The sequence below is a fragment of the Alexandromys fortis genome, unplaced genomic scaffold (genome assembly GCF_014885135.2).
Source record: "Alexandromys fortis isolate MF-2015 unplaced genomic scaffold, M_Fortis_MF-2015_v1.1 scaffold_8_1_9099942, whole genome shotgun sequence".
NCBI lineage: Eukaryota > Metazoa > Chordata > Mammalia > Rodentia > Cricetidae > Alexandromys > Alexandromys fortis.
In genome coordinates, this window is record NW_026067898.1 from 6,146,018 (window position 1) to 6,164,351 (window position 18,334).

General features: G+C 44.0%; 1 protein-coding gene across 7 annotated transcripts in view; it reads left to right on the plus strand.

Moving 5' to 3' along the window:
• Sestd1 (SEC14 and spectrin domain containing 1) overlaps positions 1-17,212 on the plus strand; it is an 89,082-nt gene extending 71,870 nt beyond the window's left edge. For all 7 annotated transcript variants that reach the window (XM_050120269.1, XM_050120283.1, XM_050120266.1 and 4 more), the window contains 8 exons: positions 4,017-4,211; positions 4,687-4,801; positions 6,087-6,246; positions 9,917-9,998; positions 10,716-10,838; positions 11,488-11,679; positions 13,942-14,063; positions 15,281-17,212. In XM_050120269.1, the coding sequence (XP_049976226.1) occupies positions 4,017-4,211; positions 4,687-4,801; positions 6,087-6,246; positions 9,917-9,998; positions 10,716-10,838; positions 11,488-11,679; positions 13,942-14,063; positions 15,281-15,410 (1,119 nt within the window). In that variant the 3' untranslated portion in view covers positions 15,411-17,212. The remainder of the gene's footprint in view (positions 1-4,016; positions 4,212-4,686; positions 4,802-6,086; positions 6,247-9,916; positions 9,999-10,715; positions 10,839-11,487; positions 11,680-13,941; positions 14,064-15,280) is intronic.
• Positions 17,213-18,334: the final 1,122 nt, after the last annotated feature.

Sequence of the window (18,334 nt, forward strand, 5' to 3'; positions counted from 1 at the left end):
AGAACCTGTATGTATTTTATGAATTCATAAACGAAAAAGAAATCACCTACACAGTGGTGAATCTTCATCTTAGTGGGCATAACTTAAAGGGTACTTTTAAAAATGTCCACCCTGGGGCCCACCGAAGAGTTCAGACTTTGACGTGCACCAAGCCAGCATGAAGACTGTGCTCTGCAGGGCAAGACCCTCAGTAGACTGTGCTCTGCAGGGCAAGACCCTCAGTAGACTGTGCTCTGCAGGGCAAGACCCTCAGTAGACTGTGCTCTGCAGGGCAAGACCCTCAGTAGACTGTGCTCTGCAGGGCAAGACCCTCAGTAGACTGTGCTCTGCAGGGCAAGACCCTCAGTAGACTGTGCTCTGCAGGGCAAGACCCTCAGTAGACTGTGCTCTGCAGGGCAAGACCCTCAGTAGACTGTGCTCTGCAGGGCAAGACCCTCAGTAGACTGTGCTCTGCAGGGCAAGACCCTCAGTAGACTGTGCTCTGCAGGGCAAGACCCTCAGTAGACTGTGCTCTGCAGGGCAAGACCCTCAGTAGACTGTGCTCTGCAGGGCAAGACCCTCAGTAGACTGTGCTCTGCAGGGCAAGACCCTCAGTAGACTGTGCTCTGCAGGGCAAACCCCTCAGTAGACTGTGCTCTGCAGGGCTAACCCTCAGTAGACTGTGCTCTGCAGGGCTAACCCTCAGTAGACTGTGCTCTGCAGGGCTAACCCTCAGTAGACTGTGCTCTGCAGGGCTAACCCTCAGTAGACTGTGCTCTGCAGGGCTAACCCCTCAGTAGACTGTGTTCTTCAATGCTAGCCCCTCAGTAGACTGTGCTCTGCAGGGCTAGACCCCGTTAGTTTACTGCTTTGCTGAGAATCATTGCAACTTCTTTTTCAGTAATGGAACACATTTTTTCAGAATACTGACTAAATTTCCAAGAGCTATAAATAAGACAGTGAAATCACTTCCTATTTAAGAACATGACGGCACGTTTCTCCATGGTGTTTTCACATGAAGACAGCCATTCTTGGGCTGGTGAGAGGTGTCTGCTGTCAAACCTGGCGACCTGAATTTTGTCCTCTGTACCCACATGGGAGGAAAACAACCTACTCCCAGAAAGTTGTCCTCTGACCCCCACACGTGCTGCACATCAGTGCCCACACGTTGCCCCCCACCACACAACGCTCATACGGTGTGAATACCATTTTCATAGCTATACTGTCAGTCACTGTAATAAATATGTATGTTAAAGAAATAGTTTAAAAACTAAGCGTTTCTAAAATAACGGATAAAACAGTAAGGCATTTTTTTTTTATCACCACTAATGGAACAGTGGCTTGACCTCTCTACAGTTCTGACAGTTTAAACACGTAGGTCTTGGTATGTAGGCTCTCATATGTATTACTGCTGTGTTCTCCTAGTCATGTTAGGCAAACGTATCTCCATATAATAGTGCCAAAACCATCCCCTTACCTACTTAATTTAATATCAAGTCTGCAATGGCTTACATTTGTCTTACATTTTGCATAATTATCCAATGTGTGTTAATGAACACATTGTTATGAATTACTGACTTATAGCAAAGTCTTACCATACAGAATTTACAAGCAAGTCAGGAGCGGTGGGGAGTAGAGAGCAATAGAGATGTGGTGTTGAGGAAAGCTCTCCCTGAGGTACAAGTGTCTCCCTGACACTTAGTACCCAAACCTGACATTGGGTGAAGGAATAATCCAAGCCAAGGACATGAGCTGGCAAACTGACTTGGAACACATGCTGCAGCAGAAGCTCCCGATGGAGGCAGGATGCTGGTGTGCCCGGGAATAGGGAGCCAGTAGCAGACAGCTCCAGTACTGAGGGTCAGTCTGCAGTAGGAATGTGTGATACCTTTCAACCCGTGGGAAGGAGCTAAATGTCATTGAAAGGTTTGGAGTGCTTTTAGCATAGACTTGTGTGGAACATAGAGTTAGACATAATAAAAACGAAAGACTAGGAACTATCTAAATGGATGCCACAGACATTTGCTGAGGTGTTAAGTTCTCAGGGTGGAGCCAGCAGTGCTTCTTGGTGGAGGAATAAAGCTTGGGGAATTTTCTAGTGACTTCGACGTGATGGGTTTCGGAAGGAAGGAAGAAGGTGCAAAGACCTGATTAGAAGTTCATGAGAGAAAAGGAAGTACGAGAAAATGAGTGTTGAGCACTCCTACAAGGGCAGGCTTTGTGTGCCCATGCAGGTGTGCGTTTGTGCTTGTGCACATAAGCATGTGTGTGACTTAATTTTAAACATTGAAATGTGGACCTCCTAAAATGTGCTTTTAAATCTATTTCATCTTACTAAGATGCTGTGAAAGTCATCCAGCTCACAGCATTGGTGGGCAGTGTAGGCAGCTGCAGAAGCTAAGCTACGGGTCTCAGCAGCTAGGGGACAGCTGCCATGCGTGTCCTGTGGGCAGAACACTGGCTGTGGTGTGAGGCGGGGTGCAGGGCTCCAGGGGAGGGCAGAGCTGTCCAGGGAGGAAGAGTAGAGACTTCCTTCCCAGTGGAGTAAGATGTAAGATCTTAGGCACTGTGTGTTCTTTCTCCTCCCTGCTTAGAGTCAGTGAGTGAGTGGAGTGTGTGCACAGGTTGTGAAACCTGAGGAGAGGTTAGGAAAGGGGGCACGAGGTCACACAGTGTGAAAGCAGAAAGGGGGGGCACACCGGGACAGGGACAGGAGTGTGTGGGAGAGAGGATAATAAGAGAAAGGTTGTTTTTTAAATGACATTGCATAATAAAACCTAAACTGTGTATGCCATTTTTTTAAATAATAAAAAATTGAGATCTTTGATATGATCAAAGCATAAAGTGGGATATTATGCATACATGGGGATGTCACAGCTCCAAAACCCTTTCATACGTACAAGTAATATGTACTAGTAGTTGTAAGTTGTTTTAAGTTTAAGAAAAGGCCACATACTTGGCCGCAAATAATGAGGTTTTCAAAAGAGAACTAGAGATGTAAGGTGTGAGAAAACCGGTTGTCATGAGAATGGACAAGAATTGACTGGAGAGACACAGAAGCATCGCCCGGTCTGAGGGTTAGTGGCGACCCGACAGTGGGGGACGAGCACTGACCAACAGAGTGAGCGATTGATATCAGTAAGCTACAAAGCTGTGGGGCATCACTGTAATATATGTTCTGCTGGCATCTTGTGTAGTACCATACATCATGGCTGTAGTACCATAGCAGCGTAAGCATGGTATAGTCACAGTAGGCAGAGAAACCAGCTTATAGCTTGTGATAAGTACGCCAGGTAATAACAGCCTTTGACCTAGGATAGAAGAAAGAACAAGAGGCTGGACAGTAAGCCTGTGAGTCACAGACTGGTGGACACGTGGGATTGTTAAGCCTGAGTCTGCTCAAATAGGACAACTGGGGTCAGTACTTGGAGGTTAGAGAATGGGAGTCACAGACTGAGGTTTAGGGAGCTGGATAGTACTACACAACCTGTTTTCATGGTGTCTAAGATAGGTCCGTTAGATGAAGGGAAATCTGGGAGTCAAGGACACACGTTTAGGAGTTGGTGTTGGTAGATGTCTACACGGTGACGTTGCTGAGGGAAAGCCAAGGCCTTTGCCACGCCCACTGTAGATGTGGGGGGTGGGAGCAGGCGGCAGGGAGAACTTCAGCAACTTGCACTGAGAAGGGGAGCAGGCAAGGAGCAGTCTGGAGGCGGTAATGAGGAGCGGTCCTACCTTTGAACTCACGCAGGGCTCGTGGAATGTTGGCCAAGGACTACCGTTGGTTTGATGAGTGTAAACAGGCTTCCATCAGAGCAGGGGCTACTTGGAAAGACTAGTTGGGCTACAGGCGAGACTAGTTTGGCCAGCAGTGACTTTGAGGGATCATAGTGGAAGAATTTGATGGTCAGGGACTTATCCTCTATTTAAATAATTCTGCCTTCCAAAAGAACTCAGTTTCTCTTCCTGAAAAAAAATCATACATAGTGTTCCGGGAGCTAACTGACCGTGTTTGCTTTGTGGTGTCCCTGCTGCAGGAGTGGTTCGCAGTCTATGTGGAGCTTAACCAGCAGATTGCAGCGCTCTTGAACGCTGGGGACGAGGAAGACCTGGTGGAATTGAAGTCTCTGCAGCAACAGCTCAGCGATGTTTGCTACCGACAGGCCAGTCAGCTAGAGTTTAGGCAAAATCTCCTACAGGCAGCTTTGGAATTTCATGGTGTGGCCCAAGATGTGAGTACCTGTTCCAGTCGCTTTCCGTGTCTTCCGATGACTTGTACAAGCTGCACAAAACTCGGGTAGTTTTGCATGCCCCAGGATTATTTTTCTGGGACAGTAATTGACTGGTGGAGGTAATAAGATAAAATTCCTCAGTTAAAAATTAGTTGGTTGTTCTCACGCAGTTAAACCTACTGTCTACCTAAAGCATTCCATGCTAGTATTTTTAGTTCGATGGCTTCTCAATAATACATTTTATAACATAGGCAGAAATGGAACCCTTACTAACCTCCTGCATTCTGCTGACCTTCCTGGTGCATCTGTGTGTCCGTCTTCTAGATAATGTGTATTCCGATTGCTTGTCCTTATCTTTTAACTGCATGGTCTTTGCAAGTGTATTTGTGATGACCTCATTAGATAAACCTCATTAATCATTGAAGACGTGAGACGCTGGCTACATCAGGGTTGTCTCTTTGTCCCTCCGCTTTAGTTGTCTCAGCAGTTGGATGGCTTACTAGGCATGTTGTGCGTAGATGTGGCACCGGCTGATGGAGCATCAATTCAGCAAACTTTAAAACTGCTTGAAGAGAAGCTGAAAAGTGTTGGTAAGCAGATTTTAAAAATGCTGAAACCTACGGGTTCTTTGTAAAAATATTACCATGGTTAGACAGTTAATTTATATGCTGAACTAATTATCATTTGCTGGGAACAAGAAGACATAATATTGAAAGGTTTTATTCCCTTGAAGGGTTATAAGTTATCCTAAAACATTTATTTTCCATCGTGATTGGTCAGTCCTTCCTTCCTCAGACCTTTCACTTCCTGTTACTCAATCTAAAGTGCAATGTCTTGCATATTCCAGGGGCAGATATTTGTCATGCATGCAGAAACCGTAATTAGTTGTGAGTGTTCATGGCCAACCCTGCATGCCCCAGACTGTGTCTTACGCAGTGATTTTTGTTGGTGCTATACTCTAACGGCAAGAAAGAATAGGTAGTTTGATTCTGTGTGTTGTATTTTCATACTGAGAATTATCTTCAAGGGAAGTGTGGTCCAGTTTTATTAACCCAGCTCTGACATTTGACATCGAGACCCTTCATACGCATGTGCAGTAGGAAACGCAGTGCACACCCCTGGTTCAAAGTCAGACCCAGAAGGGGGCATTACAGAAGGAGCGAATGGGGAAGATGCAGAGCATTACGGCGAGTTACTGGAAAGCGATGACACGTGACTGAACCAGATTAATTCGTGAAAACAACTTCAGGGAATTAGTTTAAAAGGCATTTTTGTGTTGACATTTTACTTGCGTGTAGCCTTTGTTAATGGATGGTGTGCATAATACCTATTAATATTTCATAGGCCAAGTATGATTTAAAGTGTCACAAGCTTTCTTGGGCCATACTTCTCCTCAAAAGAGAGCTTCTGTGCACATGTCCAGTGTGGGATCCAGGCATCTGGGGTGGAGCTTCCCATGCATGTGAGCTGCAGTGGCCCTGCTCGCAATGGTCATTCTTTTATTTTGATTATACGTTGTGAGTGTTTTTGAAATCTTGCAAATCTTATGCTCTTTTTAAAAATGCATCATTTCCCTCAAATTTGGGACATAAAAGGGAAAAAATAGAAAGTCATATTGTTGAAAATAGAGATCCCCATACTTCAGTTTTTATAAGTTGTAATCTATGCAGATTTGTGTTTAGAAGAGTCCCTTTATGGAGAATTTGGCAACAGAAGAAAGCAGTCCACTTTGATCCCTGTTTAAAGGTTCTGTGGCTGGACATAGTGAGAGGCCCACATGTCAGTGTCTAAAGCATCTACATTTGGATCCCGTGTCTAGCTGCTGATGAGGAAATACCCGTGTTAAGAGATTCAATCCAGTGTCATTTGTTTTAGATGTGGGATTGCAAGGCTTGCGAGAAAAAGGCCAAGGTCTCCTGGATCAGATCTCCAATCAGGCTTCCTGGGCCTACGGAAAGGATGTAACTATTGAAAATAAAGAAAACGTGGACCACATACAAGGCGTGATGGAAGATATGCAGCTTAGAAAACAAAGGCAAAGTTTGAATGTTAATGTTCATTTCAGCAAGATAGCATGATACTAAGATAGAAGCTAAGTGCTCTGTATTTTGCATACAAAATCAAGTCCCTTGCTTATTATAATGCTATCTGTATAGTAGGTGTGGGAGAGTGTGATCATTATTATGTGTGACTGCTCTGACAGCTGTTGTCAGTTCATTTGATGAAGGGGCACCTTTCCCCTTTAACCTGGCTGTAGAGATTTTAGTTACTCTCAGATATTCACACTAGAAGAAAACTGCTTTGGATAGTGTGCTTTTCTGTTCTGTTAGAATTGGGTTAAACCTTACCTAATTGTCTCTTTATCTCATCTTCTTACGTCACATCCATTGTTGTGTAGAATTAGACAATGGGCTCGCGTTGTTTTTTTTTGTTTGTTTGTTTGTTTTACTTGAGAGACTAACAGAAACCTAAGGCTTTTTAGACATCCAGTCTATAATAGAAACTTGAAAGTGTTAGACAGTAAAAAATTACAGGGCAAAGATAGGCACAGATACCTAATCTGACATGGTTGTGTGGAATTTTGCACACTTGGAAATTTAAGTCATGAAGGGAATTTCTCAGACGTTTCCACCTCACTGAGAGTCACAAGGCAGGAATCCCTTTTGCACCCTGCCCTGGACCTCAGTGTCCTCACTGTGGGGTGGGGTAGCTCTGTCAGCTGCTAGCTCCCATGGGCTCTGGCTTTTCGCGAGCAAGGTTTGTTCTCCACCCTGGTTCTGGTCCTTCCTGTGGCTGGTTAGATCTCTCCAGTAGGAAGTGTAATAAAGGATTGTACACGTAGAGTTGTCGCGGAAGGAGAGTGGCCTGCCCGTCAGCCCACTGTCTCTGATGTCACCACTTGCCCCCACAGCTCAGTTTGCAGGTCTGACCTGTACCCCTTGTTTTCTCTGTTTTTTTTTTTTTTTTTCTATCCCTCTTTATTCTCCTTCCAGCCCTCCCTGTTGCTGTCCCTCTGCTTGTTCTGGTGTCGGTAATTTCTAATTGCCGTTGGGTTGCCATTGCCGGGCTGTTTTGGCTCTGGCCCACTTGACTCCAGTCGGTGCTCTCTTTGAAAGTCAGTGACAGCTGTGTCTTCCTCAAATGCCCTCTTGACTCCGTCCCTCCTGCTTTCTCCTTTGATTGCTGAAATGTGTCTTCCAGGCCTTGATCCTCCTCTCTGAGTGTTCTCCCTGAGTCTACCCGGTATACCCATGGCTGGCTGGTTACCAGGACCTCCCTGACTCGGGTTGCCTCTGCAGGATCTCTAGCTGGCATATGCCACACTCCACTCCAATTTACTATGTATAGATCAGATTCATTGTCTCCCAGACTTTGCTCTTTTGCTCTTAGTTTTCTGTTCGAGTTGCTGTCAGCTACCAAATTTGGAATTTATCTCTAAATTTAAATTTACCTCAGATGCCCAAGATTTTCTTTTTTCTGCCTTAGGTCTTACTGCTCTCACGGCTGCTGCAGACACGAGTAATCTACACAAGTACAAAGATTGGATGAAGCCTCTAACTCTGTTATCTGTTATTATAATACTGTGGGTTTTTTCCCACCTTCATCTCCCCACTTCCATGTCTGACCGCTGACTATGTCCTACCCTAACAGTCCATGCACGCTTAAAGCTAACTCAAGAGTGTATTTCCATCCTTGAAAACGAAACAGGCATCTAAATAACACATTTTTGGTGATGAAATCTGGTCAGCTTTACCAAACCCAATGGAGGGATGTCCTCACTTCGCATTATAAAAAAAGACAGCCATGAAGTAAGACAGATTATTTCAAAGTGTTTCAGCTCTTTTCTTAAAGAGGCTTCCTTCACCGCCAGAATTCTCAAGGGGCGATTCTTCACATAACTGATGACCTTGGGTTCCACTTTGGAAAGAGAGCCCTTCTTTTCTATTGTTGCTTATATTCTTACCTTAATGACTTCTACAGAACTGGGTCCTTTGAGTGTGTTTTGCTTTGTTTTTCTGTTCTTTTTGTTTGTTTGGTTGGTTTTATTTGGATTCCTGATCTTTTGGCCGTGGTGTTGATAGCTTTGTCTTTTCCATTCTGGATTGATTCTTCTGTGGTTTTGGCTGGAGAAGGTCATACAGACTCCTTCACTGGAGCTGATTCTTCAGTTTCCTTCTCCTCATCTTCATCCAGCTTCATTTCTTTCTGTGGAACCTTGTTACCACTCCGAGGGGCAGATCCCTTCCCAGACATCCTCCTCATCTCCTCCTTCTGATTCTGTTTCTTGATAACTGGTGCCCGTTCTCACCATTAGCCGTCTTGAAGTAGTGACCTTTGTCAGCCTTTGGTTCACAGCCCAGAGTGTGGTCTCAGATCATCATGTCTTCAATGGAATAGAGGCATGAACCTTGGTGAGGGAAGCTGATCCTCAGGACAGGAGTAAGGGTGGAGCTCTGGGCCTGTCTTTGAGATGGAGTTGTGTCTTTAGGATAGTGAGACCTCCTTCAGCTCTGCAGTCTTAGCATCCTGCAGCTTCCCACAGAATCGCAGTCGCTGTTAGTTTCTCAAATATGTGCTGTTTCTCATTCATGCATGATGTCTTTCTCTTTTTCTTGTTTTCTGTCTAGTGGACGCTTACGCTGGGCCGCGAGTCACTTCTTTCTCTCCACCCCACAAATGTTTTACATGGACATGTAATAGCTTTTTACCAACTAAAATTCATTTCCCGTAAACATTTTCTAACCTAACTCCTGTGTGTTTAGACGGTACAGTTTAAACTTAGGCTAAACTGTCTTGTTTTCCCAGTGACACGCAATGTACACTGAGCTTATGTGGCAGTCATCTTTATCCTTATATGGTGTCTTACGTCTTCCGTGTCTTGCTTTAGATCTTGGAAGTGATTATCTTTATTTCCCTTCTGTCGCCGTAGACTTACTTAGATAAGCTGCACTGTAACATTAGGCTGTGACTGAGAGGTCTTTATTTTAAAAGCAGCCAGTTTGTATTATCATTAGGCTTTCTTCAGGAACCCTGACTGTAGAGCCGGGGCCTCTTGGATCACCTGTGTCTGATATGCGGGGTTTTGCAGGAGTCCCCTTCCTGCTCTCATGCATGGGATTGCATGGGAATGAAGGAAAGGGATCATAGCTCACACCAAGACACTGTTGGAGTTTTCTCTGTTTATTATCCATGCAGACCACAGTGAGATTAAACCATGTTCTGCATTGTGTTTGTATTAACTCTAAATTTACGTGGCTTACTTTTTTCTTAAAGAGTATAGGTACACGTTTTTGGTTCAGAATCCAGTATTTAGAATTTGACAAAATGTATTAAATTTCCACAGAACATTATCCTCTAAAGTTTTATACTTTTATCTTTGAAGCTTGTTTAATGGAGTTGGTGATGGAGGTTTCTTTGGGTTTGGTGGACCATTGCGTTTATGCTTTCCTTCAATATTTTGCAGAATCCATGCTATCCTCAAGAGGGTTTGTCATTCAGTATCATCCCAGGTATTTTGAGGTCTTGATGTAACATAGATAATAGAGTAGATATTCATAAACTCTGACAAGTCAGCACAAAATAGCTGCAGTATCCATAGCATGGGACTAAGTATTGTAGTGTACTGTTGAACACTCGTGTCAGACGCTGATGCTGTAGATCACTGAGGCCAGAATACTAAGCTGAGTTTGCTTTTGGTCCATCAGATGTGAGGACATGGTGGACGTGCGGAGGCTAAAGATGCTTCAGATGGTGCAGTTGTTTAAGTGTGAAGAGGATGCTTCCCAGGTAAGGCCTAATTCACCATAGGGGGTTCGCTTAGCTTAAGCTCATTGTAGGCTTAGAAGGTTAAGTTCTCTTAACTGTGAACAAAGGGGACTCCCGTAGTACTAAGGAAGCCAGTTTATTGCATCAAGTCCTTGTTTCTCATGTAGAGATTAGAGCCTGATATTTCAGCTACTTTCCTGATCTCATTTCACTCACCCCTCAGTGAAATACTGTGTTGAGTTAGAGACTGGTAATAATGTTTATTAATCATTATTGTCAACAAAGTTGTTAGTTCTAGCCTGGATTGGAGGCTGGTGAAGCACATTGCTTTCTATCCCACAAGAGAATTCTCAGTGCTGCGTGAGCAACTAGATGTAATCATGTAGTTAGTGTCAGAAAACCATTTAATCTTGAAGTATAGAGAGAATTTATCATTTGAAGTCAAAATGCACATCTGTAGTGAGATCCCAGCAGAACTGTATTACAGGGACCCAAGGCCTTGTGTGATGCTAGCAGTACATTGAGCACATCTCTTAGTCGGTCCTGCCTTGGCATTTAGACAGCAGTTTGAGGATCAGGAGAAATCAGGAGTTCATAGAGCATAGCACCGAATGAACGCTAAAACCAGGGTTATAATTAAAGAGCTAACTCATCACATGGAAGTAATTTTTGCACAGAGCTGATGTTTCACTACAAGGAAAGAATTAAGAGTCCAGTTTCATTCTGTGTGTTCATCAGGCAGTGGAATGGCTAAGTGAACTTCTGGATGCCCTGCTGAAGACCCACATCAGACTGGGTGATGACGCCCAGGAAACAAAGGTTTTACTGGAAAAGCATAGGAAATTTGTCGATGTTGCACAGGTACAGTATTTGTCTTCTTTACTGCAAGGGCAGTGTGTGATGGCTTTTTGCAGATGATGGTGTCACAGCCTTCCAAGTCTAAGGTCAGCTTTGTTACACAGAGCTAGGAAAATGTCCCTGGTGCCCTGACCCTGGGCCACATGACCGCAAGAGGGCTCCCTCTGCTGTGCCACTGTGTAGACTCTTGGACAGGTCACAGAATTAGCGTGAGGTCCTTGTTAGCAACAACTGGTCAGAAACAGCGTTCCTAGTCTGTCACTAGAATTAGCTTAGTGATACAGGATTGTTTTGGGACCGAGTGTGTTTGTGTATCTGCCCTGATGCAGAGTTTACACTGTCGTATTTTACTTTCTTATATGTAACAAAGTGTGGCGCTCACTTCACCTCTTCATTTTGGTAATCAGAGACCTGACATTCTTTTTGGCCCGTAGAATTTAGCCTGCTGAGATGGTGAGCACAGAATAAGGACGAGAGCTTAAAGAGATACAAACCTGGTAGCTAGCTAGACACCTTGCCGCGTTTGTTAGTGTGCTTGCAGATTGCCGACAGCCGCTGGTCCGTGCAGTACAGATGCCCGGTGCTGCCACACAGCTGCCTCACCTCCTCATGATTGCGTGCGTTCTAACGTGGTGGTCCTTTCCCTCCCTAGAGCACTTACGACTACGGCAGGCAGTTGCTGCAGGCCACGGTTGTTCTGTGCCAATCCTTGCGCTGTACATCCCGGTCCTCGGGGGACACGCTTCCTCGACTGAACAGAGTGTGGAAGCAGTTCACAGTAGCATCAGAAGAGAGAGTGCATCGGTTGGAGATGTCGATTGCCTTCCACTCAAACGCTGAAAAGGTAGGCAGGATTTTAAAAAATTTCTTTTGAGATTTTATTTTTCTTTTATGTGTTTGTTTGACTGAATTTAAGTCCATTCTCCACATGCAGTGCAGAGGCCTGAAGAGGTTGTCAGATTCCCCTGGGACTAGAGCTCCAGGCAGTTTTCATCATCCTGGTGCTAGGAGTTGAGCCCAAGTCCTTTGGAAAAGCAGCCAGTGTTCCTAACCGTTGAGACCTCTGCGCCCCACTGCAGTCTCTTAAAGAGGGAAAAAACAAACAGTTATCTCACTGATATTCATTGCATTTATTAAAAATGTTACCTGGAATACTGTGATGATGCAGCTACTCTATGTGTTCCTTTGCTGAGGCTCATTTGAATGTGTGTTGTCTTAAGAGTGTCTACACTCAGTCTCCCAAGTTGACCCAGGCTGGAGTGCCTGGCCAAGGGATTCCAGAGCTGCGGGAGGCCTGGCTTCTTCCCCTCTCCCTGCCCCTCCCATCCAGCCCAGGCTTCTCTCTGTCCTCTGCTGTCCTTTTGTCAGACTCTTTCCCTGGGTCAGGAAAGGGAACCATCTTGGCAACTACACCTGTCCCTGTGGTAATTGTCAGGAAGTTTTAAAAGTTACTTTGTGACTTCATAATTCAGGGTAAAGGCTGGCCAGGCAAACTAATGGAAACTAAAATCAAAACCTTTGTTCCATGATTATTTTTAAAGATCCATTCTAGAATTTATTTCTCCATAGTTTTATGCCATTAGTTAGAGAAGCCAATAATAAAAATAGTCGTGTTATTTGGGCAAATTTTTGTTAAAGCCCATTTCTCTTCACAGTGGTGATGCTGAATATATTCCCATTCAAGACGGAAATTTTATTAGGTAGTTAATTTCATGTTGCTCTCTTATAGTGGGAATTTATATGCAGGGGACTTAAAATTATGCAGTAATATGTGGAAAGCCGAAGTTACAGCCTTACCTCAGAACGATCAGATGTGACCAGAACCTTAGGAACTGAGAGGTTTCGTGTTGGATCACACTGTTGAAAGTGGCACCGCTGATTCTCACACCTGCTCCCTGAACTGTACAGATCAGAGCTGTTGTTAGACTGGGCCCAATGACATCGAGTGTGTTGCTTCATACCTGAAGTCTCTGACAACAGACACACAAAGGCCTCGTAAGGATGGAACGGGTATAGAAGAGGGCTTGACTTGTTTACCTGCTAATAATCTCAGTGAATGTGGTTCATTATTATAAAATACACTACTCATCCAGGAAAAGTGTGGAGCTTAAATCTTCTTCTTAATGGGCATGTCCAGGGCGAGCTTGCCAGTGCAGGGCCCTGAAGTCCTACCCTTCATGGGTCACAATACCCTGCCTCTGTCAAAAGAGTTATTCAAGTTCCTAACACCGTTCATGACATTTTAGATTACTATTTTAAATGTGGGGATATTTTTAATTCAAGAGTTCTTTAAAAGGTATAAAAAAATAAACATAGTTACAAGATTTTTAAATAGGAGGTTGGTCTGTCTTCCTGCCTGCCTGCCTTTCTTTCTTTTTGTCTCTGGCCTTTATCTTGCTTATAACGACCTATTTTATTGAGCAAACTCACGTAAAGCCTTCTGTCGTCATGAACTATTTCTCTTCTTGACTGCTTTATTTTATAAAGTAAGCCTACACTCAGCTATAACTGTAAGCAAATTATACAACATAATAACTGAAAAGTGTCCTAGTTTGAAACCAAATCTTGAATTTTTAAATAAAAAAGAATGAAATGTCTTTGAACACAATAGAGCTCCTGATATTAGGCGTATAACCAGTGAAATCAGAAGATCAGGCAGATCTTCACATGTGTTACCTTTGCACACACTGTGCTGGGTGTAGTTTGCAGTTTCATTGAGGTTTGGTGTCTGTAGACGCGGGCAGTCTGACGTTCACACTCCACTCTGCTGAATAAACATCCCATTAAATGTTAGTACATGGTTGTCTAGTAAGCTAGAGACTATTTATTCTTAAGCACAACTCTATTCATTTTCCAAATAGCACTCCATTATTTCTTCCCTGGGAACACCCTCCTTGTTTGTACCCCTGAGTGTATGTTGTTACTAGAGCCGTGCTTCGTTTGCGATGAGGGTCCCTTCACCAGTCGCAGCTCGGCCTCCTGCAGTTGATGCTTCTGAGACCCTCAGCACGAAACCGGAGCGCCGCCCTCTTCCATGTACAGAATCAGTGTGGGGTTAATTCCCTTTCGTCGTTTTTGATTGATGCTGCCCTTTTGTTTGCTGCAGATTTTGCAAGACTGCCCAGAGGAGCCAGAAGCAATTAATGACGAGGAGCAGTTTGAGGAAGTCGAAGCAGTTGGGAAGTCACTGCTGGACAGACTCACTGTCCCCGTGGTTTACCCTGATGGGTAAGCGGCTTGCCCTTAGCGTGTAAAAGTTAAATTACTGAGAGAAGAAAAGCCGTTCTTTAGAAGGCTCACTGTCTTCATTTTGGTCCACATCCCAACTCCTACAGTAGATCAGTTGAAACCGAGAAGTCTACTTAGATGGGCGAGTGCAGATTAGTTTGAGACTTGAATTCTCTAGCCTGAGCTGTGAGGGCAGGGAGCTGTGAGATTTGGGGCCCTATTAAGAATGGGGAGGGTGTCAGGGAAGGGACTGAGACCTATGAGCTCATAGGATACCAGTCAGGCAGCTTCAACTCTTTACCTTTATTGCTTGCACCAGTCAGATTGAGGCCGGCGTGACTGTTCATGACTTAGAATGGAAGGAAATGAGGCTCAGATTCAGAGGACCAGTGATTCATGGTTGCAGCTGTTGGAGTTAGGACACAGTCTCAGGTCTGTCCTGCTCCAGAGCTGTCTTCCCACTAAGGCATCTGAGATTTTCCATATGGAAGGTTATCAGGCCCTAACCCGTACCTTCTTTACTATTTCAAATGTGAGATGACCTCATGTAAAAACCAACAAGCCAGGAAAAGAATCAAGAGTTTCATCCCTGCAGATCCTGTCACTGAGTCACTGAGCAGTCAAAGGAGTCCAATAATGAGACACCAAGCCATCAGGTAGAAGTAAGGTATCCTCTGTGGTCTTGTGATGGAGAGTATAGAGGCTGGCGCCCAATGCCTCGACTCCTTTTTACTTCTTAGCAGTGACTGCAGCTCTCCATGTCCCCACGCCTGATAACAGGGTGAAGTAATTGTTCCAGATCATAGCAGTGTATGTGTATATGTATGTGGGGGGTGGAGGGTTCCTCCAGCCAAATATCTATACAGAACTTAGCTATGAGACACACAGGACTAAGTGCTGTGTCACGAACTTCCAGTGAATGTTTGAAATTCATATTGAAAAGAATCATCAGTTTATTCCTGTGGAGAAGAGCATTACTCCTTGTCTATACAGAGAAAAATCTCTAGGGCTGTCTGGATTTGAACTATAAAAAGTAGCTTAATGTCATGTGACTTATCTGCAGCAAAGAGCAATCCCAGCAGTCTGGGTTCCAGGCCCCAGATGAAGTAGTTTCTACATAGTCCAGATCACGTCATGATAACATTTGCTCTTGTGCACCTGGTACAGTGGAATGAACGTGTATTAACCTGTGTGTTTTCTGTGTGTCCTGACTTTAGAACTGAACAGTATTTTGGGAGTCCAAGTGACATGGCTTCTACTGCTGAGCACATCAGAGACAGAATGAAACTGGTCAGTCTCAAAAGGCAGCAGCTGAGACATCCCGAATTGGTGACCACGGAAAGCTAATGTCCCCAGCTCCCACAGATCTGCAGGTCATATGCTCACACGTCACTGGTGGCACGGCTGTGTTAGCCACAGCTCGTTAAGATGCATTTCCCAGCAAGATAAGCCTCCTTTCTTCCCACAACACGTCTCTCTAAATGCTAACACCTCTCGGCTACCGAGGCATAATCACGTAATGTGCTGTGATGCTCTAGACTCCAGGTACCTTAACAGAAGGAACTGTAAACACTGCACTGGGTCCTTGCTTTCACGCTTTTACCTGACTTGCCAGTTTGTAGATGAACAACTGATTATAAGCTTTTGAATGGTGCTAATCGGAGCTTAGGAATTCTCTATAAGAACATGGTTGCCCTTCCTCCCCAGGTGATGTAGAATATTTAGACCATAGTTAGACTGTTAGTGGATAGTGGCGTCCTCAAAATTTCACTCTGTAATTCTTCAAAATTGATTATTTTTATTGTCTATATGAAGAAAACCCTCCAGATCTTTGACATATCCTATTCATTGGAAGACATTTTCCTATTGCAGTTATAATGTATTAAAAGTTGTCTGTGCCTCATAAAAGTCTTCTCCAAGCCTCTCAATTTGGTAGTTACATCCTGATTCTAAACGTGAGTGCCTTACTAAAAGGCCATTCTTAGGGTTGTGAGGATGGGCTAGTCATTTGGTTTTAATGGTGGCTGCATGTATTTTAGGCAGAAATTTCATATGTATGCATGTGTATATAATAAAAATAAGCATGTTTATTGTGAAAAGATTAGACCTTTAAGAACAATAATAGAAGACTATTTTTAATTTTTCTCTTGAAAAATACTGTCCAAATTGTTAACTATTCTAAAGATGCTTGTCTTTGGGGAAGGAGGGCCGAGGATGAAGGTGTGCTTAACTATTTCAATGTAATCTTTTATATCACAGTAATTGCTCTGGAACTAAAGCAGAAATTGTTAATAATATTTAATATCTCATGATACTAGAGACAAAATCATCCTGAAGAAGTCTAGTCACAAAAACTGTACAGATCTTTAGAAATAAAATTTGTCATAAAATGGTAATGCTTTTTATGTTTATATTAAGTTATAAAATGTATATAATTTAACATTGTGTTAATTTTTATTTTAGAAGATTTTTTTAAAGGTGAAAACCAACTGAGCTTATGATCAGTACAGAATTATGCAAAGAATTGTATGCTGGTTGTTTTTGCAGTCTATAGTGATGCTCACATACCCTCCTGTGCTAAAGCCAGTTTTCTCCAGCCTCTTCTCTGCCAGCCTTGAAGAATTCCATGTTCCTTGTCCGCCGTTCTCATCACTCTCTCTGCAAACCTTTCTGTTAGCTGTTACACCTCACTCTACGAGAACCTGTTCTTTTGAAAATCAGCCGTAGTCTTCCAGTTACCGAATGGAATGTTTGCTGTCTGTCACATTGCCTCCCTTACTCTGTATTCCTGGCATCTCCCAAAGCCATCTCTCAAGGATGGTATCTCTGCCGTCACTGTGAGTGTAGATCTGGACTCATTGAGAATAGGTCTCTTGCACATGCGCACTCTGCTGCTGTCCTGGGCTCCTGTAAGACATCTCATCCCCAGTGCCCTCCCGCATTACCCGTCTGATCTAAACGCACGCCTTTCAGCCATCTCCCTGCCATTTTCACCTAAATGAAGGATGTGTCCTTGTCTCTTCTTCCTGGAGTAGTTTTGATTAATGGTGCCACAGTGTCCAGGGCAAAAATTCAACTGCTCCCATGTCTTACACTGCCACTGCCTCTGGCACCATCCAGAAGTTCTCTCTGTACTTCTCCTTCAGGGCTTTCCTCCTGTGAAGTTCTCTCTGTACTTGATAACCCTCCTTCAGGGTTTTCCTCCTGTGACTCCTCAGTCTCACGACGGTGCTGAGCCTTTCCTGTCCTGTCCTACGGTCCTCCGTGGAGTTCACTGTTGTCCCACGTGTCATGTGCCTAGACCTTGCCTTGTGTTTAATATGCTTGGTCCTCAACGTGTGTCTCAGTGTGAGCGTTAGTAATAATTCCTCTTCTCTGCTGTGGTCTGGGGTGTGTGAAAACAGTGGTACTTCCTAGAGTCAGGGCTGACTTGCAGATCTGCTTCTGTACCAATGTGTATGTTAGCTCCTTAGACATGCAACTCTAAATGCTTGTTTCTTATATTCAGTATCTGTTTCTTGCACTGAATTTCAGAGTCGCCAGTGTTTTCATTATGAATGTAATTATATCATCAGCTCACGGATGCAAAATTGCAAATGAGTTAAAGCTCAATGCACCTTAAGCTCTCTTTCCTGCAAAAAAAGTAAAGTAAGATAAAATACGGAAATGCCATGTGTGATTTGAATAGTCACATACAGCAAGATACACAGATAGTCACTCTTGATTGGCAGATGTCCTGCCCATCTCTCTTTGTGTGTCTTTGTAGATACACAACAGTTATGAATAAAAACCCAGCAATGCCCCAAACCGACTTCTTATATGGTCATAGTTCACCTAGAGGACACATGAAGGGTGTGACTTCAGTCTCTTTGGAATCTCAGGCCTTAGCTATGTTGATGCTGATGTTGGCTTCCACGTGTAATTGAAAAGAACTACTTCTTCCTCGCTGGTTCAGTACCATAGCCCCCCACATTACTGTCGTTTCTCCTAGGGGTTGACTGACATGTTAGCTGGGTGACTTCTATTAGGTTGTGTCTGTTTGCCTTTTCTCTTTTCACTCCTGTGTAAACTCAGTAGACAGTGGCGGCTTGGTGTCTTCTCTTAGTGCTCGCTGACTCAGCAGAGCCGTGATGCAAAGACGATTGCTTCCTTTAGATCAGTTTGGCTTCGTTCCCAGTTCTCATCGCTTTGACCTTACTGTACAAGGGTGATTCGCAACTGCTCAGCCTGCTCGCTCGGGTTCAGTACTGCAGAGCTGAGTGGATCTCTTG